Consider the following 27,667-nt stretch of genomic DNA (forward strand, 5'->3'; position numbering starts at 1 on the left):
TATGTATTTGAAAGAAAATATAAGCAAGCTTACTACTTCCCACCAAATACGGGCATACATTCTGAATGAATTCAGATCTTTACTCTAAAGCATACCTGCCACACTCAGACCATCTTCTCCATGAAAATTCCTGGGATTTTGCAAATCAAAAGCAACCTCTCCCTGAACCCTGAACTTGCAGAGCTTTGGCTGTACCATCTGAGGACACCATGAGGAATAGTTTGAAACTGGGAAAATAAATAAACTACCTGGTTCACCTTTTCTCACATGCACCCGGTCCAGGCAGAGAAGCCCACGTGCAGAGAATACCCCTCACAGCGTGGCTGTTTACTAACACTGCCTAACACAGACCCTCCAGTGAGGGGTAACTACATTTCCTCTGGGTCTCCCAGTCCTGTCTTATTATACAGCCTCTTTCTTCCCCTCTCCTTGGGCTTCCCGGGCATCGTGCTGAGCCCCTGCCCTGCCTCTTCATTCTGTTTATGATCTCTGATCCCTGCTCTGCTGCTTATGCCTCCCTGCTACTTGCCCCAGGACTGGCTGCTGCTGCTCAAACTTAATCCTCATCCTGATGTCTTGTTATTCCCTTCAGGTGGCTAGTTCTCCATTTCCACAGCTCTAATTAGCCTTAATACTCAGGATTCCCAATTGAGATTTCCAGTCTTTACCTGTTGCATCTATAATCCTCCCCTATATCCTCCTGAGTACCTTGTATTCTTATTTCTACCTAACAGCAAGCATAAAATGTGAAAGTGACCTTTGACTCTCATCCTGACTCCACAAGGCATACTTGCTCACCCTGCAACACAGTCTTTGTCAGCCAGATTGGGCTCCTGGACCTGAGAGGTCCAGATCTGCTGCAAATAAAAACTATTTACTAAACATGGACCAATTTGAGGAGGGTGAAAGGCCTGGGAAAGGAGAACTTCAAAAGGTAAGTCAACTGCAAAACAGATCACCCGGATAAAACAAACATTTGTTTAAAGGGAGGGAGGCAAGAAGTATAAAAGCTGTAAGTATATATTTGATCCTAATATAGAATGAAATGTAGTAAAAGCAATTAAAATAAAGGGAGTGGAAATAGTAAAAGCATCAGGTGTCAGGATTTTATAAGAGACATGCCAATCAGCTAAAAGCCAACCTGACTGTTAATGCACAATGCTGGAAGTGTCCTTGGACCCGGAGTGGGCTGGGAGAGCCTGGCTCAACCCAACATTCCCAGGGACCCCAGGAGGCTGCACCCCAAAGTGAGTAGCGCTAGCTTCAGACACAGAGGGCTGTCACCAGACTTCCTACTTGTTTTCAGGTACTTCCAAATCATTTTGCCTTTCAAAGTAATAGAGAAAAGGAGGAGAAGTGGGAGGAAAAGGAAGAGACATCAAAAAAGCACAACTTGAGGCTGGGGATATAGCTCAGTTGGTAGAGTGCTCGGTCCGCATGTACAAGGCCCTGGGTTTGATCTCCAGCACCACAAAAAAATAAAAATAAAACAGCACAACTCTCTGTCCCCATGAAAGATTGAAGAAGGCAATGGGCTGCCCTTGAGTGAAGTTCTGGTCATCAGAGACCAACTTACCTCTACTTTTTCTACTACTTGCTTCCCAAAGGAGCACACTTTGGTGGAACAGGTGACTGTCATGTTTTCAGAACTCTCATACTGGCTGGTTACACCATAAAAAGCCCCGGCATCATCTTGGATATTGCAGTTTAAGTCGGCCTGTAGGAAAGGAAATGGGGGCGGGGTTATTCTCTCATCCCAAGAGTCTCACTATTGAGACAGCAATGCCAAGGCAAGGCCATCAGCGACTGAGCCCAGGGGAGAGCCACGTGGAAAAGATGATCTTCTAGAAACAAGGCCAATGCCCAGCAGTCACTTTGTGGAGGGTGCTAATCTGGGCATCTTCCTTGAAAAGCCCATGCTATGTGTTTCCATTCTGTGTTGCTTTCTTGCATTCGGTATCAGAATAAAACTGTGCCTTTGTAACCAAAGATAAGATTAGCACTCTCCGAAATGTGTACAGAGAGTGGGACATAAATTAGACTCATATTCACTAGTCTTCAGAGAGATTTAAAAGAACAGGAGACTCTGTAGCTGATTAGCCATTTGTTATATATGTTAAACAGAAACTTTAAAAGAAATAGGGCATCTGGAGGGGAAACAGTTCCTACAAATGGCTGATTTACAAAGATGCTAAATAACTGCCATTCATTTACCACACTGTTAGTAAGTACCTACTGTATGAGGTTCATACTGGATGCTAGATAGGACTTGGTCGCAACCTAACATGGAAGATAGGCACATAAATTAGTTACCATGCAAACAGAAAACAAATACCATGTCAAAGGCACTCAGAGCTCAGACAATGAAAAGCATTGCTTTTAGCCAAGTCTTAGTTAAGAGACAGCTAGATGAGGGAAGGGTGCTTCATTACAGCTATGGTGTAAAGACTAAGGGGACTGGGGGAGAGGAATTTGGAAATGCAACTTGGGCCCCAGTCATAGAGAGCTAAATAAGGAGTGTGGGTTGTATCCTGTAGGAAATGGGGACCAGGGAAAGTTTTAGTGCCAAGAAGCAAAGAGATTAGAGCTGTGCTTCAGAGAATAGTGTCTCAGCAGGATAAAACATGCACTGGAGAAGGCTGCTGAAGCGTTCAGGCCATTGCTGTGATCTGAATGTGTGCCCCAACATTTGTGGGTTGGGTACTTAAATCTCCAAGACAACAATGTGGGTTTTTCTGGGAGGTGTTTAGGATCCTGCCCTCATGAATGGATGAATGCAGTATAAAAGGGCCTTCAGGAGGGTTGGGGATATAGCTCAGTTGGTAATATGCTTGCCTTGCATACACAAGGCCCTGGGTTCAATCCCCAGTACCCCCAAAGAGGGGTTGGGGGTCTCCAGGAGCTGGCTTTTGCACCTACCTGTTCCTCTTCCCAAATGTGGGGATGCAGCAAGCCAAGAACAGACCAAGGCAGTCACTGAGAAATGGGTCCCTCCACCCAAACTCCCTGCTACACACCAGGCCCTGGATCAAAAGCTGGGCTAGGGCTAGTGCTTCCTCTCCTGGGGCTTGTGATTTAGCAAGGAAGGTATCATAACAGAGAGAAGCCCCCACTGACAGGGATACAGAGGGACATGGAAATAAACAGTAGAGAAGGTCCCCTAGGGGTCAGCAAGGCTCTGAGCCTCTGAGGCAGCTGGGATCCAAAGAAAGAAGACATGGTTAGGCGTGAGAAAAAGGTCTTGGGAGGGTACACACCCAGAAAGAAGGACTTAAAAAATTAAAAAGAAAGGGGGGGGGGATGGTGGGACAGAGACAGCGAAGGAGAGAATGGGAGGGCTGGGGTCTTATATCCTCAGACCAAAGGCACCTGGGAGTGGAGCAGATGGGGTGGGAGCAGTGCCAAGATCCAAGAGGCACCGAGTGCAGACAGAGGAGGACACGACTGCCACCCAAATGAGATGGTCATACACATGGTATCATGACCTGTTGAGACAGAGGTGGGCAGGTTTAATACTCAAATGGGATTTTATATTTTGTGAGGTTTAGCACATTTTGACTAGCTGATTTTAATACTTAGGTAGGTTCCAACCGCCACGGACACCTAAGTCGTATATGTGTTCAAAAAATATATATATTTGGATTTCCTTTCTGAATTGAATATTAGGAAAATGTTCATTCTCATAGGCAACATTCCCTATTTTCTGACTTCAAATAAAGAGAAGCATACATTCTACATTTCCCCCTTCACTTTTCAAGCCAAGAATCCAAAGCCAAATTCAGTGTTCAGCAATTACCTTGTCCCAGGTACTTGTAGTAGCTGGCAACCCCATACAGCTCCTTTTACTGATTTCTAATCTGCTTTCACTTCCTCTTGGTCCAGTTTTATACTATCCATACAGGGAGTGAACTTTCTCACATTTTATTCTTTGGAATTATAGGGGCATCAACCATAAATAAATAAAATATCCAGAGGTGCATTTTTTTCATGTTCAAGGTTTTAACATTTGGCTCCACGAAGAGCAGCTGCTTAGTGGGAACTGATGCAAGCTGAGATCTGCATCTAAGCTTCCCAAGGCTGCAGGTGCTCCAGCCTCCAGGACAGAAAGGCCAGGGAAGCATCCTAGGCACACAGGTGCTCTGGACATCGCTCTCAAGCTTCCCACGTGGCACCTGTGAGTGGCATGCATTAAAGCAGGCCTTCAAGAGAGGCCCTTGCCTTGCTCTGCTTCCAGCTCTGGCATTCTGCAGTGGAGGGATATTAGTGAGGTTCTGCATGTGTGCATCTGCAAGCGTACACAAGAGAGGATTATGCTCTTACAACTCTGGTGTAATTTAGGCCAAAAAGTTTCAGGACTTTTTAAAAAGTCAAATTAAGTGCATAGTAAGTAGAGAAAAACTGTAAAAATGGTGTGCAGTTACATTTCTACTTATGAACTCGTCAACCTTGACAGGAGTAACTAGTGTTTCTCAAATGTCCATTTAGAACTATTTAGCAGATGTCCACACATGTACTTTTTTTTTTTTTGCACAAATAATAACGTAATTGTAGTCACACTTTGAAATCTTGCTTTTTAAAAAGTAACTATCTTAGTACTCACTACTGATACAAAATATTAACACTAACTTTTTTTTTTTTTAAAAGAAACAGTTTCTAGGGGCTGCATACTGTTCCACAGCACAGACACACCATAATTTAACACATGCTCTGCTGGTGAATGTTTAGGATGTTCTCCAACAATGTGGCTGGAAGAAGTTCATGTTAAGCAGGAATGGTAGGCTAGAAAATCTCGCTCTTTCAACTTTTTTTTGACAGCTATTTCAGCTGCTTAAAATTTTAAACACAAAGCCTCCAAAAATGAAGAAATGAAGAATGAGAGAACTGAAGCAACTCCAGTTCCACGCTTTCATCTGCATGATCACTGTGCTGTGGCTGCTCACGTTTAACTGAGCCCATGGAAAAGAGAGCATGGTGTGATTGCAGAATCCAAAGCAGGTTCAACTGACTCGAATTGTTAAGAACTTACTCTGCAAATGAATCCCATGCTGTGTCCCTATTACTAAAGGATAAGTAATATAATGGACAAGTGGTGTGTGTGCTCCTTGGAAGCATGTGTGTTATAAAAATGCATATGTAAAATAAAAACTCAACACTTACTTAGCCAATTATTTATGACTTAGACCAAGAAGGGATAGTCTTTTTAGGACTATTTTATCCATGACATCATTTAGAACCGCGGGTACATGGTGAGAATAAAAATGGAGCCTTTTTATTTGGTGATGCTTCTGCCATTGTTTGTAACTTCCCTAGAGACAAACAACGCCCTCATCACCTGCACCTGCTCAGATCCTGCCTCACCTTTGGTTAACCAGTCTCTTAGAACTCCCCAAATAATTCTGCTATAGTTTTAGTTAGGAATGAATGGTTTGTGGTTATAATGATGAGAATTATTAATAGATCATCTGAGAGTTATCTATTATAAAAACCCACCCTCAGAAACCACGGTGACAACTAAGTTCTAAAGTTGTCAGAATTAAGTTCTTTACATAAAATTAAACATCACACATATTCAAAGAAGTGCATGCATGGATCAGAATTTTCCAGCTCGATTACATTTCAAGTGAACCAGCACACAGATGAAGAAACAAAGTCTGTGACGTGAGCTATTTTCTAGTCACAACCACCCCCATGTTTCAAGGGTGACTATGAGTCTAAAATATCATACCTTAGTTCTGGGTATTTTTGAGCTTTAAATCAGTGGATTCATGGTGCTCACTCCCATGTTTAGTTTTGTTGGCCTGGCATTTTGTGAGATTCCATCATGTGGCTGTGTGTTCCTCCTCATTTTTTAAATATTCCACTGGATGAAAAATGCCATAATCTATCCATTCTACTACTGATAGACATTTGTGATGTTTCCAAATTGGACTTTTTTTTTTCTTTTTAATGAAGCATGTCACCGAGAACGTTCTTGGATATGCTTTGGATGAACACACAAATATGTTTCTGTCGGGTGTTCCTAGGACTACAACTGCTGGGTTGTAAGGTCTATGCACATCTATCCTTCGTTTAAGTAACAGGTACAAATAAGTTTTGAATTATCTTGCTGCTGCTTTTTCTTTGCAGTTTGAGAAAACTTTATATTTAACTATTAGTGTGAATTTAATAGGTTAGATGGTAAAAAGCTTCCCAACTAATGGTCATAAGCAATTTGCTATCAACTGCTTTGCAATTACCCCTGAACATGGAAAATAATCACGCAGCCATTCAACCATATTGCAGCTGCTCTTCAGGAATTTCTAGGAGGAGGTATTGATGTGAAAGATAATTATCTGTCAGCTGATGGTATTAGGACTCTTCCAGAAAGAAATGTGGTCACCGAACTCCCATGGAGCAAAGGTAATATCAAAGAAAGAATGTTAGCATCAAATCAACAACAAAGGAGGCAAACTCTAATGAGTCTGGAATCCGTGCAGAGCTCATTACCCACCCTACTGACACATTCACCCCAAATGAAAACTCAGGGGGTAAAGCAAATCTATTTTATGTAACGCTGAAGGCAAGAAAATAAGGGGAAAAAAATGTACTGCTCTTAGGATTCAAACTATTTCTGCCTAATCGGCTTTCATCTGACCACAGGATGTTTTCCAAAGCATATAATTGGGAGAGAAAAAAAATCTAAGAAACAGCTAAAACTCAGCAAATTACCTTCCTGATACATGCCAAATTCAAACTATATTCTGTACCTTGGACTAGACAAAACAGGTTGGTCATGGGCCAGGTTCTGATGTGTTAAAGAATACTTACTTGCTGGTAAGTAAGTGGCTGGGGAAGGCAAGTCCTGGGACATGGGCCCTACTGGGAAATCTTCTCCCAGTCCACCCCAGTATGAATGATATTCAGAGGATGACTTTTCTCCTGCCCATACTGTGGAAGTCCTTCCACAGCAGCCTGACCCACACGGCCCTGCTGTTAAGTATTTTCAGACCCAAGAAGATTATTATTTCAGTAATGTTGCTGGGCACTGTTGACTGTTAGGTAGTCCTGCTTCCCATCAAATGTGCTTTCTAAAAGCTGATGTTAACAAATTGCCACATACATTTAGTGGCTTAAACCAACATTAACCCATCTTGCTCTTTGGTAGGTCAAAAGTGCAGCTCAGGTCTCACTGTGTATGCACTGGGCTGTGTGTCTTTCTGGAGGCTGTGGAGAGAAATCTGCATCCTTGCCTCTTCCGGCTTCTTGTGGGTGCACACTCCTCATCTGGTAGTCCTTACCTTCATTCTCAAAGCCACCAAGTCCTTTCCACACTGCCAGCTATTATTTCTCTGAATTTTTTTGTTGTTTTTGTTCTCTCTCATCCACTTTTTTTTTTTTTTTTTTTTTTTTGGTACTAGGGATTTAATCTTGATGGGGGCTGTGGAAGGTGCTTTAACACGGAGCCAAACCCCCAGATCTTTTTACTTGGAGACAGGGCCTCATTAAGTTGATAAGCCTTACCTTGAACTTACTCCTGCCTCAGTCTCCCCAGTCACTGGGATGCACCTCCACACCCAGCTTCCCTCCTCCACTTCTAAGGAGCTTGCTACTACCCTGGGCTCACTCAGATAATGCAAGGCATCCTCCCACATGTGGATCAGCTATGTCCCTCCCCTTTGCTGTAATGTGACATTCTCAGACACCATGGATACAGATGTGGATGACTCTGCAGTGCCATAATTCTGCCTTCCACACTTATTAAGCTGAAATCACCTCCCTCCAAATCTTTGCAGACCTAAGGACCTTTTTTTGTAAGACACTTCTGCAATTCTCTTTCACGTCTCCCTTAAGCTCTCCTTTCCTCTCTCCCTCCTCACCCATGGGGCCCTTCAGATTCTCACTGTTTCCCATGATTCAAGTTTTGCATCTATTTTTATGAAGCCTTATCCTGGTTTCAGACTTCCACCTCTCCAGTCATTTGGAAATGCTGCCTCTCGTCTGTCATTATCTCACGTTAGACATCTGACTGGCAGCAAGGTCTTTCTCACCACAGAGAAGGCGACCTGTGTCCAAAGGCCACTGTGATGAGGTGAGGAGATAATGCATATGAGACTCATCTATAAACTGTAATGTGCTGTACATTGGCAGCTGTTAATAAGACCAACAATCACTCCTATTAACTTGTCAAGTTGAAATACTGGCCAGGACAGAGCCTCACGTCACATCTACCGAGACCTCCGGAGTGTAGACAGTGTAGACAGAATCTATAAACATGAAGGCTGTCAAGACAGCCTTAGAACAGATCCTCATTCATCAGTGTGTGGCACACACCCAACAGTGGCTTTCTCCAAACAGAAAACATGGGACATTTTCTGATTTGGGTCTTATGACAAGTCTCACACACTGGGTATGATGGTTCAAACAGGTACAAAAATCACCACCTTTTCTACAAAGAGATGATTACAGACATTCCAGAATTCTTTCTGGAAGAGCCAAATATTGGCAAGGGTGTGTTGAGTGAATTAAAGACTTTGAGCTCTATTTGCAGACCAGGAAAACAACACAGGGCGGAAGCAGAGGAAGTGGACTGTGACACACAGCAAGAAACAAGACACACACCCCTACAAAGTCCCCCAAATCTTGTCTAACCATCCTTCTCCTTAGACTCATTACTCCAACAGAAACACCTGGCAGGAGTTCAGATTCATTTTGCATCTAGGACCTCTCATTCAGTAAGCACGTGTGTGCAAAGATGTGTCCCACTGTTTAATTTCACGTTTTTGCCTTTTCTTTATTTATTTAGTAAATATTTTAAATACAACCATCTTCAAAAAAGGATACTTCCCATTTCATGGGTAAGGAAAAGTGAGACCTCATCCAGGATGTGGGATCCAGATTCCTGGGAGAGGGCTGAGCTGGGGGGAAGCAGAGTGACTGCCCCGGGAAAACCTCCTCTGGCCCCTGGAGACCTGGCTGCAGGGGCAGAAGTGGGAGGAAGTGAACACCCAGCTGCTGCTGAAGGTCCGGAGTGCAGTCCACACAGCAGCAGCACTTGGCTGGTGACCACTACTTCTGTCACCTGCTTCACTGGGGGAAAGCCTGTTGGAACAAAGGAAGGGAGATTACCCCTAAGGCAGGGGGAGGGCAGGGGCCAGGGCAGGAGCAGGCTATGGACACTCCCTTCCTACCCATCTCTCCCTTCCACCCTGAAGGCTTGGAAGGCCTGGGCAGGAATTACTTGGTTGCAAAAATGAAAACATCAAGAGGATTGTCCCTGACAAGAGACAGTATAATAGGCACTGATGGATGCGAGGAGACGCGGGCGTTTTCAAACCACCGCTTTGAACCTCTCCTCTGCATCCTCTCTGAGCCATGATCAAAGGACCAAGATTTCAAATTGTGAAGCAATTTTTCCAATGGCAGCATCTGGCTCCTTGGCAGGCGGCACTGGGAGCTGGCCCTGCTGTGGGCGGCTGTCCAGGCCTGCCACATGGTGAGGTTCGGCCAGGCAGGGCATGCCGCGTGGGCCTCGCAGCTGCTCCCACAGGCGCCAAAGGACAATTGCTCTGCACTGGGCAATGAGCCGCTAGGCAGAAGGGCCCTAAGAGACAGTGCCGAGCTGGGGGGTCTGGAGAAAGCTGGCAGCCCCTAAGCCCTCCGGACGTCTCATTTGCATGCATTTGCATCTTGGCCCACACCCCCACTGGCATGCAGAGTCCTGGGGTGGGGGAAGTCAGGGTGGTGGTGGAACACCTCCCCAGCGAGACAGCCAGCACTTGGGGAGAGTGAAGGAGCTGCCCTCAGGGAAGTACTCAGAGGAGCACATTCACTTTGTTCACTTCAAGCCATTGTGTCCCAGTCCAACACAACGGGACAGCAGATGCAGCTCTCTGGCCACAGCTGTTTTAAATAAGAATAATAGAAATAAACTCAGCCGGCCCAGCGCTTCAAGTTACTTCCCACTAATTATGGCATATATTTACATCTACAAAATAGACGATTTTTAAAAACACCACCAAGGGCCCCTTTATTGTGCAGATTGGCACCCCTATTTGAATTTCATAAACATTTAGTACTTCAAAGAATCTTAAAAGCTTGCTCTAATTACAATATGCACTGCTTGAAAGGCTGTCTGTTTGCATTGCAAATTCCGACAAATACCAGCATTCATTTAAAAAAAATCAATTAATATCCTCCACACAACTTCAGGTAACAGCTACTGGCAACTACACCAGCGGCTGGATGAAAGAGTCAAGGTCTCAGCCCAAACTACAGAGCTGCTGAGGCCAGTTCTTTCCAACAGAGACAGTTAATGAGGACTGGGCGCCCAGCTGAGCAGGCCCTGACCGCTTTGTGTTCACCAGGTGTGTGAACACTGGCCTAGAGACCCCCCTTTCCTGAAAACAGGACATTTTTCTGGGTTGGAGTCTTTGTGCACAAAATGTCTTAGAACAGCAACAACCCAAAAGCAACCAATTATTTATAGTTAAGTAACAATTATATGCAGATAAGATACAAGCACCCAGTTAAATTTGCATTTCAGATAAACACCACACCATATTTTAGGTTTTTGTTTTTTGTTTTCCCTGAGGTGCTGGGGATGGAACCCATGGCCTTCCACATGCTAGGCAAGTGCTCTCCCGGTAAGCTACACCCCCTGGCCTCCAAACAATAAATACATGTCCCAAATACTGCATGGCCATCAAAAAAGTAATCATTGTTTACCTGAAATTAAAATTTAACTGGGCAGCCTGCAATTTGTTTTGCCAAATCTGACTTTACTAAGAAGTTGTCTTTATAAAAAAGAAAAACCCTCAAATTCTGACTGTTTTAAGAAACATCCTGCACCCAAGAAATTTAAATGGTGTGTGTGTGTGTGGGGGGGGGGAATGAGTTGCAAAACAATAAGAGCAAAAATCCTCCCCCCCCCAAGTAAAAACATACCATGTGTATGTACAATGTTCACAGACATAAATTTAAAGATCTGGAAGGACACATTCCATATCTTGGAATCTGGCTGACATGTACATGGGTGAGGATCTCTTTCTTTTTATTGTGTATTCTTTTAACTGCTTGGACTACTCATAACATACCTGTATTGCTTTTGAAATGTAAACGTAAATTGGAATGGCAGGAGGATGTACTTTGAATCTCCATCAGCACAGGGAGAGAGGACTTCCCATATGACCAAGGGTCTAGGTTCAATTTTAAACAACTAAGCATGATCCCTGATAAACCAGATAATCCATCTACTCCTTGAAAAACTGAGTCTGGAAATAAGCAGCCGCCCTGACTGTGCCACATCAATTCTTTCCTTCACAGGCCTTTCTTGAGGTGGAATGCCAGCAGGTCCACAGTGAAGCTGAGAGAGCAAGTACCAGGAAGTGCCGGCGCCTCAGTGTCTGCTTTCTCCTGGACCTCAGGCTAGTAGTGGTTGGAGACAGTGGCTCAGTCTGGCATCATGGCAGGGAGCAGAGTTTAAATAGCCATATGCAGGTTGGGCCCCAGACCCGAGTGCTATTAGCAACCACCCACCCAGGAAAGAAAGCATGGGTTGTGAGGTCAAGACAACTCTCAATTTAAGAGATTGTTTCTGGATGCCCTAAGAGTTCAAGGTCTAAAAGTAATAACAGTATCTGGCATGCAGCAGAAGTTAACAGCCTGGAAAACAGAGTAAGCTTTTGTACCCATTTCCCAGATTGTCCCATCCTTTGATTTCATTCATTTCTATGCAGGGGGTTCAAGAATGATACTATAAAGCAGGTGCCCCCCTGGGCCCATGTTTCTCCTCATTCTCCAGCACCTACAAGGACCTCTTGTGACCTTCCAATAGAAGTCCCAGTCTCTGTACAAGTATCCCTCCCCACCCCAATGAAAACTCTTTCCCATGTTTTTTTCTGCTGATCAAATTCATTCAAGATTCAGTTCAAATGTCATGTCTTTGGTGAGAACTTCCAGAATGTTCTCAGGCAAAAAGGGTCTCACCTCTGTGCTTCCATAATAACTTCTGCCCACATTTCCATTGCCAGTCCTACCCCACAGTACTGTATTCACCCGCTGTGTGTGTGTGCCACTGTCTGCCATCCCTCCGCAGACCCGAGGCCTGCAAGCCAGAATCTCTTACATCTATCTATCTCCTCCAGGCTGAGACAGCAGGATGAGGTTTTGCGTGAGTCTCTTGAGGTCTCCCCTTTCTTCTGTAAATACCTTGAGCATGATTCCTCAATATACTATCAGGTGTTAATATGAACTGGCAAAGTGGCCACACTCCCAAGGTACAACAATTCCTCTAGGCCTGTTCACTGAATGAAATAAAGTAACTTTTCAGCCATTCAATTAGAAAACAAACTTGAAAGTCTATTCCATACATTATACTGCTGGACAAACAAAGGCTACAGACAGAGGCCCTGCTCCCTGGGAAGGCCTACAGAGAAGTTTAGGACACAGGATTGGGGAGCAGAATGGGAGCAATGCCAGGCAGCTGCCAAAGCTAATAAGCCCCAGGCACTGTTCATATTGAACCAAAATGAGTGGATGTGCAAATGTAATGATTCCCATTCCTCTGCGTGAAACAGGAGGGCCGCCAGACACAGTGATGCACACCTGTAATCCCAGCAACTCAGGAGACTGAGGCAGGAGGATCGCAAGTTCAAAACCAGCCTTAGCAACTCAGTGAGATCCAGTCTCTAAATAAAATACAAAAAAGGGCTGGGGATGTGCTCAGTGGTTGAGAGCTCCTGAGTACAATCCACAGTACAAAAAAAAAAAGAGAGAGAAAGAAAACGAAGAAAGAAACAGACAGGAAGGCCAGCCTATCAGGAGACAATTTGCCTGGGTGAAGGCAATCATATAGCCCTAGTCTGCCTGGAGAACACTGAACATTAGCCCCACAGACACCTCTGAATGTGGTGCTATGGCCTGGTTAATCTTTCTTCCCCTTGGGTCATTTCATCACTACTGTCCAGGGAACTTCAGAACTTAACACACTTTGAGATGAGATAGAAGTAGGGAGGAATGGAGAAGTTGAGATGAGAGGCCTTTTGTTAGCAGTGCAGAACATGTGGGGAGCACATGACTCCATACTGCCAGCTCCCTCTTCCATGAATAGTAACCGGGACATTCGGCTCCAAGTGACAGATTCAAGTCTACAATTCCAACCTAAATCATGCAGAATCCAATTAGAAACAGGCTGAACCTCTTATGGTGGGTCCATTCCACCAGTTCACTTGTGCACCCAGTTTCTTCTCAAATACAGCCCCGCTGTTTTATTTCCAGTGGCGTCATTCATTTTGTTGAACAAATCTGATCTCATTCCTACAAAGAGAGATGTCTTCTAAAGGCTGCCCCCTGGCCAGATATGTTCCTTCCCCTTTCTCTGTTTTGTGTAATTTTCTCACATCTGTTGTGGTTAGCATAGGTAACTTTACATTTTGTTCCTTAAAAAATAAATAAATAAGGTTAAGACAGTAAATTAAGTGACCTTGAACATATCATTAATTGTTTATGATGATCATAATTCCATGAATTGTAAAAAGAAAAGCATTATGAATAGTTACAGCATAACATCATACATCCTAATTTCTAAGATATAACTAATAACAATTTGGAAGAAGAAACGTATTAAATGTATATTTTAAAATGTCATAACCCGACAATGACACATATCTATACAATTTTCATTTCATATTACCTTCTTTATTATTCCAATTAAGTCTTATTATTCCAATTAAGACTAAGTCTTTACCATACCAAAGATTATTATGAATAGTTTTTAGCTGTAAGGCTTATGAATAGCAGGCTAAAAACATATAGCTTTCTTTCAACCAGTGTTCCTGAACCCTCTCCAAAGATGTTCATTTTCATCTGCATTCCTTATTTGGTTAAATCCATATATAATTTTATCTCCTTCATAAACTTCATGGGGCTGGAAATGAATTCCTTTTGACAGGTGCGAGCTGTACTAGGGTCTTCATTCTTCAGGGCACACATCTGCTGAGGCACACTCTGGCCTTGGAGCTCTGGGAATTCTCGGATCAATCCCACAACCCTTGCCCTGTCTTTATCTAAGTCAGCTGCACTGTCTGCAATGTCACTGGAAACCCATGTGCATGACTCTGAATGCTGCAGGGAGGCCCAACGTCCACCAGCGGCAGATAGCCTCCAGTGCCTACCCAGCATGAATTACTGTTTTTATAAGGAAGAAAAAGTATGGCTATCTACTAATGACAAATGTTGGCCTCACTTGTTAAAAAAAAAAAAAAAAAAAAAAAAAAGCTGGCTCCACAGTCTTCTTCAGTCACAATCACAATTTCAATACTACATAGATATGCAATTTTTCTAAGATGTCTTAAATAGGGATTCAAATTTAAGCTAAGATTCAATAGTTTGTGGTATTACCAGTTCAAATACCTCAATTGAGGTGACAAGGACATGGCGAGATGACTTCTATGCTGGCTACACAAGCAATAATTAAATATATTAACCATACTCCTCTGCCCAAGGTGGGCAAGGTGTTTCAGTTGTGGGAATCATCCCACTTTTACAACTGTTGGAATGGGAACAAGCATGTCCCAGAACTGAGGGAATGTGGTATGTGTAACCTTAATAATAATGGTTATTTCCATGGAGAATAAGGAAAGAGTAGGAAGAAAATGTGACTGTGGGATGTGGAGGAATTAAAAAAATAAAGTGACAATAGAAAGTTGTTCGTTTTGTTTTATTCTAAATTATGCCAGGAAGCCTGATTAAGATGACTGATCTACTCATTCCTGGCATGGGAGAGTAACTGCTGCAGTATTTTTGAAGGCAACTTGGCTACTTCCACACTTACAAATATACGTGTGCAAACACACGACACACAGAGCCACATAATCTAATAAAATAAGTTCAATTATGATACATCCAGTAAAGCAGATATGATGTAGTCATTAAAAATGATAATTAAGGATATGGCTACATGGAAGGATGTGGACAAACAAATCAGGGTATCTGTTTAATGTATTCCTTCACTGAAACTACATACACATGTACCATATTAGATTGTATTTAAGGTGCATTCAGGTTTGAATTAAAAATTACCTATTCCCAAGACCATCTAAATGCCATTATGCTGACTTTATAATCATAATGTAAACATTATGCTTCTTCCCATCTCTGCCAAAGGCAGGTAATAGAATTTTGTTGACATCTCTAGTAAGAGTTAGTCAAACCTAAATTTCCTGGTATGGGTTGAGCATCCCTCATTTGAAAATAAGAATCTGAAATCTGAAACTTGATCCATGCTGACACATGCTCAAAAATATTATGGAGTATGTATGTATGATTTTGGATTTCCTAATTAGGGATACTCTAAACAGCAGTTTCTGGAAACATTGCATAATTTGAAAAACTCTGAAATTTAAAACCCTTCTGGTGACTAGTGTTTTAGACAAAGGATATTCAACCTGTAGAGGTGGTTTATTCACCTGGCGTCTGGTCTCCTTCTATGAGATGGTCAGCCAGCTGCAGCCACAAGAGGTGGCACAGGAGAGGTTCAGAATAACAGACTTCACCTAGACTCACAGATCCCAGGGATGGGAGGTGCTGCATGGCTTGCAGGGCTATTCAGGCACAGGGGTGGGTCAGGAGGCAGAGGACAAGGGGAGAGCTGGGGCCCAGGATGTTACTGGGGTTTCAGGAGGCAGAGCTGGGCAGAGCAGGGCGAACAGTTTAGGACTGCATAGTTGGAATGATTCTGACCGGCTCTGGGCTGTAGGGTGTTCCCTAGTTGGCTGGCACCTGGCCCTGGCATGATTAAGGTGGAGGGACATTGCCTCCTAGGGTGTCTGGGCCACACAGAGGAAGGAGGTCTGCCTTTGGACTATCTAGTCTACGTATCAACGCCATGTTCCTGAATGAGACCTTTTCTATCTCTAAGAGCTGGCTAGGCCCAGAAGGGGCAATCTCCCAGTCAGCAAGATTTTTATTTTATTATTTTTTAAGCTAACAACACATCACAATATACCTCCCCCTTCTCTCTCTCTCTCTCTCACCCCCCCGACACACATACACACCAGAGCATTCTCCTAAAGACAGGACTTCAGGACAAGAAACCATTGAGCTGCTACACTTCAGTCACCACCACTGGCTTCTATTTAAGTGAAATGATGTAAGTTTTTAATGACAGATTGGTGACTCTGGCAGAGGCCACACACTTGATGCAAGAGGTAGATTTAGGAGTCAAGCTGACCTGGCATTTGTCAGCTGTGTGACTTAACAGAAGTCACTTTGCTACTATGGCTCCATTTCATCAAGTGCATGGTGGGAATGATCACGAGTACCAGACAAGGGTTAAATTAATACGGAGGAAGTGCTTATGCCTGACACAGCACCTGGCCTAAAGAAGGTTCTCAATGATAGTCAGGTTCACACTCTGCTGCAAAAGAGAGAGGCCCCTTCCCTCTTACTCCTGCAAAATCATCTTTCTTCTCTTTGAAATTAAATAGGGTGTGGAATTAAAAGGTACAGGAGTAAATCTTTAAAAAGGCAAAAACAAAGAGAAAGAAAACAAATACAGTCTGAGCATCCTTAATCTGAAGTCTGAAATGTTCCAAAATCTGAAACTTAAGCATCAATATAACACTCATCAAGTATGGAACTGGAATATTTTGGATTCTCAGATTTGGGATGCTCAACTGGTAAAGTCTATGCAAATATTTCAATATTCAAAAGCTCCAAAATCTGAAACTGTTCTGGTCCCAAGCCTCTTGGATAAGGGATACTCAACTTACAAAAGGCTGCCATGAAAAGGGAAAGGGAAAGAATTAAATCAGAATACATAGAATGCAGAGGAAGTCTAACACTGAGGAACAAGAATACCATTACTGTCTAGGCTGAAAAGAGTTAAAGCCTGTGACCAGTCCCTACTGCTGACACACGCAAACCCAGATTCCTTGTCTTTCCAAAACCTGCACCCATACAGGTGGGGCCCCAGCTGCAACACTGCAATGCACCTGAGACTCAGCACACATGCACCTTGTCTAAAAGGTCCCCTGAATTCCCTCCTACCCCAACACGTGCAAACATAATGGCTGAGGGGGTGAACCCCTGAGATCTCTCCTGTGGGAATGTAAAGTGGTATAAAGACATCTGGCAGTTTCTCAAAAGTTAAATATAGAGCAAGCTACCTAGCAATTCCACCACTAGGTATCTACTCCCCCTTCCCAAATGAAATCATAGGTCCATACAAAGATTTGTACACAGACTTCCTAGCAGCATCATTAATAATAGCATAAAGTAGAAACAATCTGCATGCCTATTATCTAGACAAAATATGGCATATCCATACACTATTATGTAATGTAAAGGAGCTAACTACTGACTCATGGTATCTCAAAAACCTTTTTTAGAAGTGAAACAAGGCAGATGCAAAATGCTAGGCATTGAATAATTCCATTACCTGAAATGTTCAGAAAAGGCAAATCTGGACAAGTAATGCTTCCCTGGGCCTGGGGTGAAAATCAGGAGCTGACTACAAATGGGCACAGAGGATCTTTCTCGAGTGACAGAAATATTCTAAAAATGGATAATAGTGTGGTTATGCGACTCTGCAAACAATTTTTTTAAAAAAATCATTAAATTGTACACAGCACAAATGAATTTTTTTTGGTATATAAATCATACCACAATGAGGCTTTAAAAAAAAAAAAAAAAGATCTCACCAGATACACAGACATTAAGAGGGTTACTGGGTGTCTATACCACTAAGTCCTGAGAGACTGCGAGGTGGCATGGCATAGGCAGGTGGCATCCCTGGCTGTAACACTCATCTGTTACTAGGGTCTACATCATGGGGTCAGCTGAAACCTTCCACCCTGAAACACTGATTGGCTTCTACTTGGCTCCATGCATCCCTCTCACATCTTAAGTATCAAATGGTCAAGAGCTGAGGTGCCCACACCTTGGGCTTAAGTGTGGGTCCTTCATGGAGCATCAGATTTTTCTTCCATAGCAAACCCCTCTCCTGGTCTAGCCCAAATGAGCCCAGGTTGGAGGTGGCAGATGCTCTGAGAACAAAGTTTCAGAAACGATCAAATGAACAAATTATGAGTCTACTTCTTAATTTTCACAACCTAGATATTTCAGGGATTTTGAGAAAGAAGAAAAAGGAAGGAGAATGGTCTTAGTATTTGTAATTTATGGAATTTACAGAAAAGACAGGAAAATCTGCTAAGCAAGTTGCTAATATGCATAAAGAAAGCATTAGACTTACTTAAGAAGTACCCATGGGAACCTACAGAGGTTCATGGACGGATGTTCTAAATGTCATTCATTCTCACTGAGCCATTAGAAGAAACCAGTGAGATGTCAAATTGCAAACCTAATTTAAATTGCCTTCGCTCCTTTATTTTAACATAGGTACAACTGAATTTCCTGATAAAGGTTAAGTACTCCCAACAATCATACCGAAGGAGTTTTTTTTTCCTATAATATTCATAGAAGTGTTCAATTTTAATCCCGTAAGTCTTAATTTAATAAGTGCATATTTGATCTCAGAGTAACTGCCTCTGTATTTGCACAACTCACACTGGACGTCGCACACTGAACATCTGCCATGAAGACTGCATTACTTGGGAATTCCTAATTAAATGCATTATTAAAATCATTATTATTAAAATCACTATTATTAAAATCACCCACTGAGTAAAACAATTTTGAAAGCAAAAACTTAAAAAAAAAACCACTTTGTAAGCATATTCTCTATACTATACCAATTTATATTCAAATAAAATGCTAATTATAAGTAATCTTATAATCAGTAAAAACTATTATTGTTTGAAAGTACTGAACATGGTTTTTCATTATCTTATAATTTTTAGTAAGTTTTTAATTAACTTGACAATAACCTCTTTTTATATCTTTTAGAGTTGTGCCTCTCAATTTTTTTGCTCTAAGGACCCCTCCAGTAGGATGACCAGATATACTTTGAAAAGTGTTTGTTTACTGAGAATTATAAGTGCCTATATTTTCAGCATTGGACATTAACACTGAGAAAATTTCAAAAAATTTATTATGTTGCTTAAAAAGAATAAACTCAAAAAATAATAAATTCATTACATGCTAATACACATCATTTTAAAAATTTAAGCATGCCTATATTTTTCAAAAGTGGAAGGGCAGGGGCTGGGGATACAGCTTGTTGGTAGAGTGCTTGCCTCACATGCACAAGGCCCTGGGTTCATTCTATCTCCAGCACCACACACACACACACACACACACACACACACAAAAAAAAAAAAAAACAGTGGAAGGGCAGCACTGTTTTACAATTTGCATTAGGCTCTTCAAGGACTGCAGTCATTTTTCTTTAATACTATATCAAAATTCTTGAAGGTTAGATGCAGTGTGGAATGTGAAGCCATTTTCTCAATCTCTGCTACACTAAAATCCACTGACCTATCCAGCACCATATCAAACCATGTTTCTCATCAGAGAGACTTTTAAAGTATTGGGAAGCTGTCAAGTTCTCTGAAGTGGATACGAATTTCCCAAAATTCTAATTTTCCTTTGTGAGCTTGAATTTGATCTTCAGCAACAAATAATGTCGGTTGTTTTCTGTGATGTGACAGGCTAGTCACAATCACTTTTAATGTGTTAAAATGATGTAATAAAATTCATAAAGGACACTCTTGGCTGGACTTGCTCTTGCTTTGAATGGTGCACACATTTTAGTTGTAGAGCTGATGCCTCCGTTTCTACTAAACTGCCAGCACTTTTACCCCATTGCTTTTTTTTTTTGGGGGGGGGGTGGTACTGGAGATTAAACTCAGGGGCAATTTACCACTGGAAACATCCACAGCCCTTTTTCATTTTGAGGCAGGGTCTCACTAGGGCCTCCCTGAGTTGCTGAGGCCGGGCTCCAACTTGCAGTTCTCCTTGCCTCAGCCTCCCGAGTTGCTGGGATTACAGGGGTATGCCACTGTAATTGCTTTTGTACCTTTGTATCAGGGTGAATGTCGGCAGAGTGGAAAAGGCAAATCATGGCTTAGTATTCTAATAAAAACAATTTTGACCTTGTAGATCCATTAAAAGGATACTGAGGAACAGTGAACCTGTGAAAACTGCTATATTATCATATCACTGATTTCCAGCCACCACCGCAATCACTAGAAGCCAGTCACTGATTTAGAAAAGGAAAGTAACTGCTCCTGCCTTTTCAGGTTGTCCACATGAATTACCAATTCCATAAACATTGATTATAAGGAAAAGGCCACCTCTATCCAAGTTTCAATATAGACATACAAAAACTGAAATCCAGTTGTCATGGAAGGATAGACTAAACAAACTAAATTTAATATGCAAACTTCCCCCAAAGGCTTTAAAATGTGAATTCTTCTTTAAGTCATCCATTTGTTCCACATTTTCTGGGCATTTGCTTGGTGTTAGAAATAGTGTCTAAAGTCGACAATCTCTGTGGCCAGGGTCCACAAAGGCCTACGAAGCCAGGAACCAGAGCAGGGGCATGAAAGTTGGACAGATCTGATTTCAAGTGCCAGAGTCCCCACCTACAGGAAGCCTTTCCCCTGTCATCTCTGAGCCGCCTTTCTTAATTGGACACAAGGCAAATTCCACTTAAACTGTGAGGACTAGATGAAATGCATGTAAAGCATTTAATGCAGCTCCTAGCACACAGCAGGCATTCAATAAATGGAGGCTACACTATGAATAAGGTCCCCGGGGGCAGTCAGAGTCCAGATGGGAGTGGGATGCACATCCAAATAATTATGACCCAGCATGGGAACTGATTAACTACAAAATGCAATAGGACTAAAAGAAAAATCAATGTTCTGCTTAAATGAGGACAGTGCTCTAACAAGGGAGGAGCTGGCTTGTTCACAGAGGAAGGAATAGGAAAAAGCAAAGTGCACCCAGACATACACAAGGTGGGGTGCAGGACAGATAGGCAAAGGGGGTCAGGCAGAACCCAAAGACCACTCCCTGGAACCAAGTCATTTAGGGCCTTTAGTGACATGTAAAGGGGCACAGACATTTAAAATGACTTCTTTTTTATTTTTGTGAAGAATGAAGAATTATAAACGGCTACAATCAGTGCTAGCAGGTTATTTGGTCTCGTATATCTCTACCTATTCTGGTCCAAGCTTGACTAGTGCAAAAGGGACAGCAAAATTGCTCTCAGAGCCTGTGGAACACCAGCAAAGCTCCTGCAGTAAAGGGAATTCACCCAGGTCCTTTTGAAAGCATGAATAAAGTATTTACTGTGCAAAGCCAGTGTGTACCTTCTCTGATACAAGTTCTTGATACACATAACTTTATTTTCATCCCAGCTCCAGGTCATGGGCTCCAGTGAAATTTATAGGTCACTTAGCTTAATGGGGTGAGAAGAAACAGAAAGGCAACAGTGCTCCATGTTTTCCATTGTGACTCCAGCCATCTGTGAGTCACTGAGTGAGTAAGCTCAGAAGGCCAAAGAGGCCGCCCGGCTCTCACCCCTCAGAAGAGACTGCAAATGCCTCCAGGCGAACCAAGTAGATGCCTGCAGGAGGACAGCCCTACAGAGGCGAGTCTGTGCTCCCCTGGCAATTCTGCAGAAGCAGACAGAGGCGCAGTCAGTGCAAGCCGATGGCCAACGGTGCCCTGCTGCACGCACACCCAAGATGTGACCATTTAGACACAAACCACAGAAATCACAGCAATGTCTTTACTCACCCAGAATTTTACGAGGAAGAAGGCATTTTGAGGGCCCTTTCCAAATAGTTCCTTTAAGCCACCTTTCTTTTCTGGAAATTTGTCATAAATCTGACGAATGTCCACGGATTCAAGCAATGGGTCACTGTAAGAATGGTTGGCATGCCCAATGTGCACGAAGAGGTGTTTGTTGTACTGTAAGAAACCAACAGAGACATTCCCATTACAAACTCTTGGATTAAGCAGGGGCTCACACATCTTGAATTGGATAGTGAGGCAATCTTGAAATTCAGGCATGAGGCCTTGAATAGCCTAGGTTCTGTGCCTTTGAAAAGATGAATATGTTAAGAAAAGCCAGCAGAGTTTAGGGTAAACACAGTCATTGGCTTTTATTGACATGGTCATATTTCCTGAAGTGCCTAAAAAAGACTTTTTTTGCAGACATAGTAATGAACAACACCATAACTGCCAAACTACCAAAGCAAGGAATACTTCTACCATCCAGTTTTACTTGACTCAGCTGAAGATGACAGGGACACTTTTTGGAGCCCATTATTTACAATGTAAGCCCAACAAAAACATGTGTATGTAGTTAGATGATGTCATCACCCAGAATGCACTTCTGGCCTCAGGTCTCCGAGCAGTAGCGTGTAGGCTGTGATCTAAGCCATGGTACCTGGAGACTTCCTCCCTCTAGCAGGAGTAAGAGCACTGAGCCTCTTTGCCATCAGTCGCCTTAGTAACCCATCTGAAACTTCTGCATAAAGGTTGGTCAATACATGGTCGTCAGTGTAAAGTCAGGGTCCCAAGAAGGCAGGATCTACTGTCTATATGGACAGCAGAAAAGAATATATGTCACTTACTTGTGCATAAACAAACAAAAAACTCAGACTCTGCTGTATCATTTAACATACAAAGGTCACCCTTTCTTCCCTTACTTTAGTTTAAGACATGATAGTTTACATATATTTCTTTGTGATCAAGGTAACTGTTTTCAACCCAGGCCACATCCCAGTCCCCAAGGAGCACTTAAAAATCACCAATGCTGGCTGGGTGTGGTGGTAGGCATCTGTGATCCCAGGGACTGCAGAGGCTGAGGCAGGAGGGATCATAAGTTCAAGGTCAGCCTTAGCAACTTAGAAGACCCTGTCTCAAAATAAATAAATAAATAAATAAAAAGGACTAGGGTAAAGCTCATTGGTAGAAGAACCCTGGATTCAATCCCTGGTACAAAAAAATAAAAAGAACATAGGGTCCAGACTTAGTCTACACAAGCACAAAACTTTGTTTTCATTGCCAATTAGCTGTGATAGCAGCAAGTTCCTCCCTAGTCTCTAAAATGGGGTCAGTGAAGACCTCTCTCTCATTGGGTTGTTAGAGAGTTGAAATAAATATAAATAAATATAATATAAAATTATATATATATATATAAAATAAAGTACTAATGTATTAAGAGTACCACCATAAAGAAACATTTTAAAACTGTGTATAACCTAAAGTTTCCCAAACTCAATTGGCCACGAAATCCTACAAGCACAGCCCAAGGAAGTGCTAACCTGCTACCATGCCATGGATCTCTGGCCATGATGCTAAAAGGCAGGAAGCCAGACATCTCATCTCAAGTCACTGTCCCACATATGGACAGTGTGATTGGGCTGGTATTTTCTAGGGGAGGGTCAAGCCCTCTCCTATCAACTCTAGAGTGTTCTATCAAAGCTTCCAAGACCTAAAAGATTCCAGGTAAATAAAGAAGAGAAAGCCTACCCAACTCTTACACAGACCCTCTACAGGGACTGGTTGCCTGGTGGCCTATGGGTAGATGAGAAGCTACAGACCACTTCCGGAAGAACAAAGTGAGCCTGCAGTGGAAGAAATTTAAAAAGTAGAAAGCCAAGGCTGTTGCATTAGGAGTGTGAGATCATGGGGATGCAGGTCTTTGTTGTACAGATTTTCTCAAATGTTGCCTCATCTTTTTAACCATAAGCAAACAAAACCCTACAGAGGGGCTGGGGATATAGCTCAGTTGGTAGAGAGCTTACCGGGCATGCACAAGGCCCTGGGTTCAATCCCCAGCGCGCGCACACACACACACACACACACACACACACACCTGTAGAAAGAATGAGGCACAATTACAGCTACTAAGGAGGTGTATGTAGTCTCATTAGTGAGCAAAAGGATTTAAAAACAAAAAACAGTTAATTCAGGGGCACAGACAGTGGTGCAAAGGCAATCAGAGGTGAAATGATGAATGTGGAGTGTGTGCCCCAGGAGCTGACGGCAAAGGCGTTGTTCCTTCCTTATCCAGACACCCGGCTATCTGTGTATGCATCCAACTCTGGTTGATAATCTCTGCCTACACTAGCTCCCAACCCTACCTGGTTCTGGGAGACACCACTTCCATCAGTTCTGCTGCCTCCTGTAGGGACAGTTCATGGGACAGAATGGAGCACAGCAGAGCCTGGGGACAGTGACTTGAATCTGATTCTCCACCTGAGCTCTACACTCCCAGCTCTCCTGCCCTGCCAGTCACAGCAGGCTGAGTCAGGGATGGGGGCTGACATTAAACAGCTTTAAAACTTGAAGTCTTCTTGCTCTGGACATTGAGACGTCTCTGTTTGGACTCAAAGACAACGGCGCAGGAGGTCAGGAAGGTAAATTATACCATACTTCAATGGGGGTCATGAAGGTGTAGCTGAAAACCAGGTGCTGAGAACAAAATAGAAAGCCTTGGAGCCAGCCTGATCCTGAAATCTCAGTTCTCTCCCGTGTACAATGGGGATAAGATGCCTGTAAAACTCAAATAACACACAGAAGGGGCCTGGCGGAGGGCCTGGCAGACACGAAGTGTTCAATAAATAGGAGCTGCTAAGATTACTATCCTTATGGTTATTATCATGTGAGATTAACTAGATCCTGGGGTAGAAGCAAAAGAACTTTCCTGCCATTAGCTATCCCTCCTGCCTAGTGAAGAAAAATAAACACAAATAAGCCAAGAGCTAGAAGTAAGTACCGAAGCCCCGTGACAGTTCAAGTCCTTGATTATGGCCTCCCGTGACCTGGCTGGGGTGGGGCCTCTCACCTGTGCTACAGGACGGGGAGGCACCTGTGCCCACTGGCTGGCCAGAGCGGTATGCTCTTCGTGTGTGTGATCTCAGGTTATCCTCACCTCACATCAATGCTGTAGGTGGCTTTTATTAAAATCATTTTACAGATGAGGAAATATGAGCTTAGAGATTAACTGAGTTGCCTGAGGTCACACAGCCGGAAATAGTCCTGAAGTCAAGAATAAAACTTGGATCTGTAAACGCCCCAGCCCTTGCATTTGCTGCAAATATCAACCACACTGTCTGTCAGAAGAAAATGCCCGAGCCCTGCTAATTCTGCTCAATCAACATTTCCTGAAAGTTCATTTGAGAAGCAAGTGTCGGGGGAGCGGGGGACTGAATAGTGTTTCCAAAATTCTATGAAATTAAATTAGAACTCAGGATAAACATAATGATTCACAGATGCATCAGACAAGAGTCCTCAAAGCTCTCTATTTTGAGGACATTACCTCTGTGCCCAAGTGGCTGAAAGGAACTGAGAAGGGGCAGGATGTCTTTGCCAAAGGAAATCAGGCACTGCCTCTCCAAGGCTGGTGACTTGAAACCAAACCCTGACCACTGGCATCTGAGCAGCTTTACTCCTGCCAAGAGGTGACTTTGTTTCTAAGAATACAAAGGACTAAAGGTGTCCTGGAGACCACAACATTGAAACAAACAGAACTCACTTTCCCCTTAACTCAACCTGGGTACAGCAGGGATACTTTTGTCCCCAAATCCAGAGGGTTCAAAAAAAGCATCTACCTGATACACTGAGGTTTAAGTTTTTATGAAATTAAAATTCTAAAACGATTTGGTGAGGCTGTCACTAATCCCTATTCAGCCAGTTCTCTTTATGAGGGAAAAAGGCTAGATTTAGATTTTTCTTTTCTTTTTGGGGCGGGGTATGAAGGGTACTGGGGATTGAAACCAGGTATACTCTACAGCCCTTTTTATTTTGAGACAGGGTTTAAGTTGTGGAGGGCCTTACTAAATTGCTGAGGCTGGCCTCCAACTTTGATCCTCCTGCTTTAGCCTCCTAAGTCAAACAGGTGTGCACCACCACATCAAGTTAGGCTAGATCCTTCACTTGCTTCCTTCCATTCCTCCCAAATAAATGTCATTTTTCCCTCCATCTATAATACTTTTCCCCAAAACTATAGGTGGCACACAAAAGAGGGTTGGGCGATTACATAGGGCAGAAAACAAATACTCTCCTAAGAAAATTATCTGGGACAATATATGAGCAGAAATACATGTGTCAAAGCCCAAAATTAGATTTTCTTAATATCACAAACAGGTTACTTTGACTCATTTACTTTTAAAAAGTCTCAAAGGCACTCAATAGAGGCATAATTAGTCATCAATGTATCAAGAACAGCAACAGAAATGATACTCTCTCTGCACATTTTTTTTTTTTTTTGGTACCAGGGATTGAACTCAGGGGCACCCGGCTACTGAGCAACATCCTCAGCCTTATTTTATCTCACTGAGTTACTTAGTGCCTTGCCATTGCTAAGGCTGGCATTGAATTCATGATCCTCCTTCCTCAACCTCCCCAGCAGCTGGGATTACAGGCATGCACTACTGCACCTGGCCTCTCTGCACATTTCTTTGATGGAGTTAAGTTTAGTAAAGCCACCAGCAGACCTATATCTATTATATGCCAGGCACTGTGTTGGCATATAATAGGAAATCCATGTCCTAATACCACAAGGTTCATCTTCAGACTCAACAAAGTGACCATATGGAACTAGCTCATTGCTTCCATAGTCAGAATGATATGGTGCCTATGAAAACCTGTGTTCTCACAGATTCCTACAGAGAAGATGCAGCAGACATTAAAGAAAGTCATCTCCACCTCTCCTGCAAATCACATAACGTAAATAGAATTTACTTGCTCTTTTTTATAAAAATGACCTTATTATCCAGTACAGTGTTATTCGTTAAAAAGAACATATGCAGAATCCACCTAGAAAATGTGAATAAAGTTTTACAAGTCGAAGGTAAAAATCAAATTACCCATGACACAAGAGCAGAATCCATTGTTGGATGTATCAGGTTTCAGAAAAACTGACCTTCCTAGCATCTTTTCTCAGCAGCTAAAGAAGAACACGCAGCTAAAAGATGTGAAAGTAAATAAAAAAAAAAAAATATGGAGGTAGGGCTGGTCCCAGAAGAAAGGTTGAGGAACTAACCAGGTTAACAGCTGGACACTGACCTGTCCAGCAACAAGTCTAGAGTGGACAGGGTAAGGCTCCTGGAGGGAGGTCACCAAGGAGAATGGACCTGCGAGATTCCCTGATTGACACCATCATCTGGAGAGTATTAGAGTGCTGGAAGAAACCTTAAGGGTGAATTCATGTGGGTATGCAAAACCTGAACAAATAAGAGGAGGCAATGATTTACTTAGGAAAAAAAAAAAACCAAAAGCTTTCTAATTAAGAAAGTGGTTCTAATATATCACAGTGCTTTGTGCAAAATGTACACAGGTTTGTAACAAACACTAAATGTCAATTAAATCAAAAGTTTTTGGAGAGTGAGAAAGAGAGTGGAGAGAAAGAATGGAGAGTAGGTGGTGCAGGCCAAATGAGAGAGCTAAATTCTAGTCTTTCACAGTTAGACATCAATAGAGGTTGTCTAAAATTGATGGAATGAGACATGAAATCTCTCATATATTATCTACACACGTGGAAGTAATACACCACGAAGTGGCGGAAAGGGCCGCACACAGCTGTCCCTAAGGAGTGGAACTGGGAGGTAGAAGGTGCAGAGCAGCTGTTTTTTCTTATGGGCCCCGTCGTTCAACCTGGCTTCTACATGATGTGCAGGTGCTACTTTCTTAAATAACTCACCAATCAAAGACTATTTTGGTACAACATGGAGTTTTAAGGAAGGGTACAAACTATAAAAGGAAACAA

General features: G+C 42.7%; 1 protein-coding gene across 10 annotated transcripts in view; it reads right to left on the reverse strand.

Moving 5' to 3' along the window:
• The window catches only part of Tead1 (TEA domain transcription factor 1), a 258,279-nt gene that overhangs the window by 15,177 nt on the left and 215,435 nt on the right, over positions 1–27,667 (reverse strand). For all 10 annotated transcript variants that reach the window (XM_058576901.1, XM_058576902.1, XM_058576904.1 and 7 more), the window contains 2 exons: positions 21,685–21,858; positions 1,577–1,717 (listed from right to left, as the gene is read on the reverse strand). In XM_058576901.1, the coding sequence (XP_058432884.1) occupies positions 1,577–1,717; positions 21,685–21,858 (315 nt within the window). The remainder of the gene's footprint in view (positions 1–1,576; positions 1,718–21,684; positions 21,859–27,667) is intronic.

The sequence above is a fragment of the Marmota monax genome, unplaced genomic scaffold (genome assembly GCF_021218885.2).
Source record: "Marmota monax isolate L192 unplaced genomic scaffold, Marmota_monax_Labrador192_F-V1.1 WCK01_AAM20220418_F8-fsc00061, whole genome shotgun sequence".
NCBI lineage: Eukaryota > Metazoa > Chordata > Mammalia > Rodentia > Sciuridae > Marmota > Marmota monax.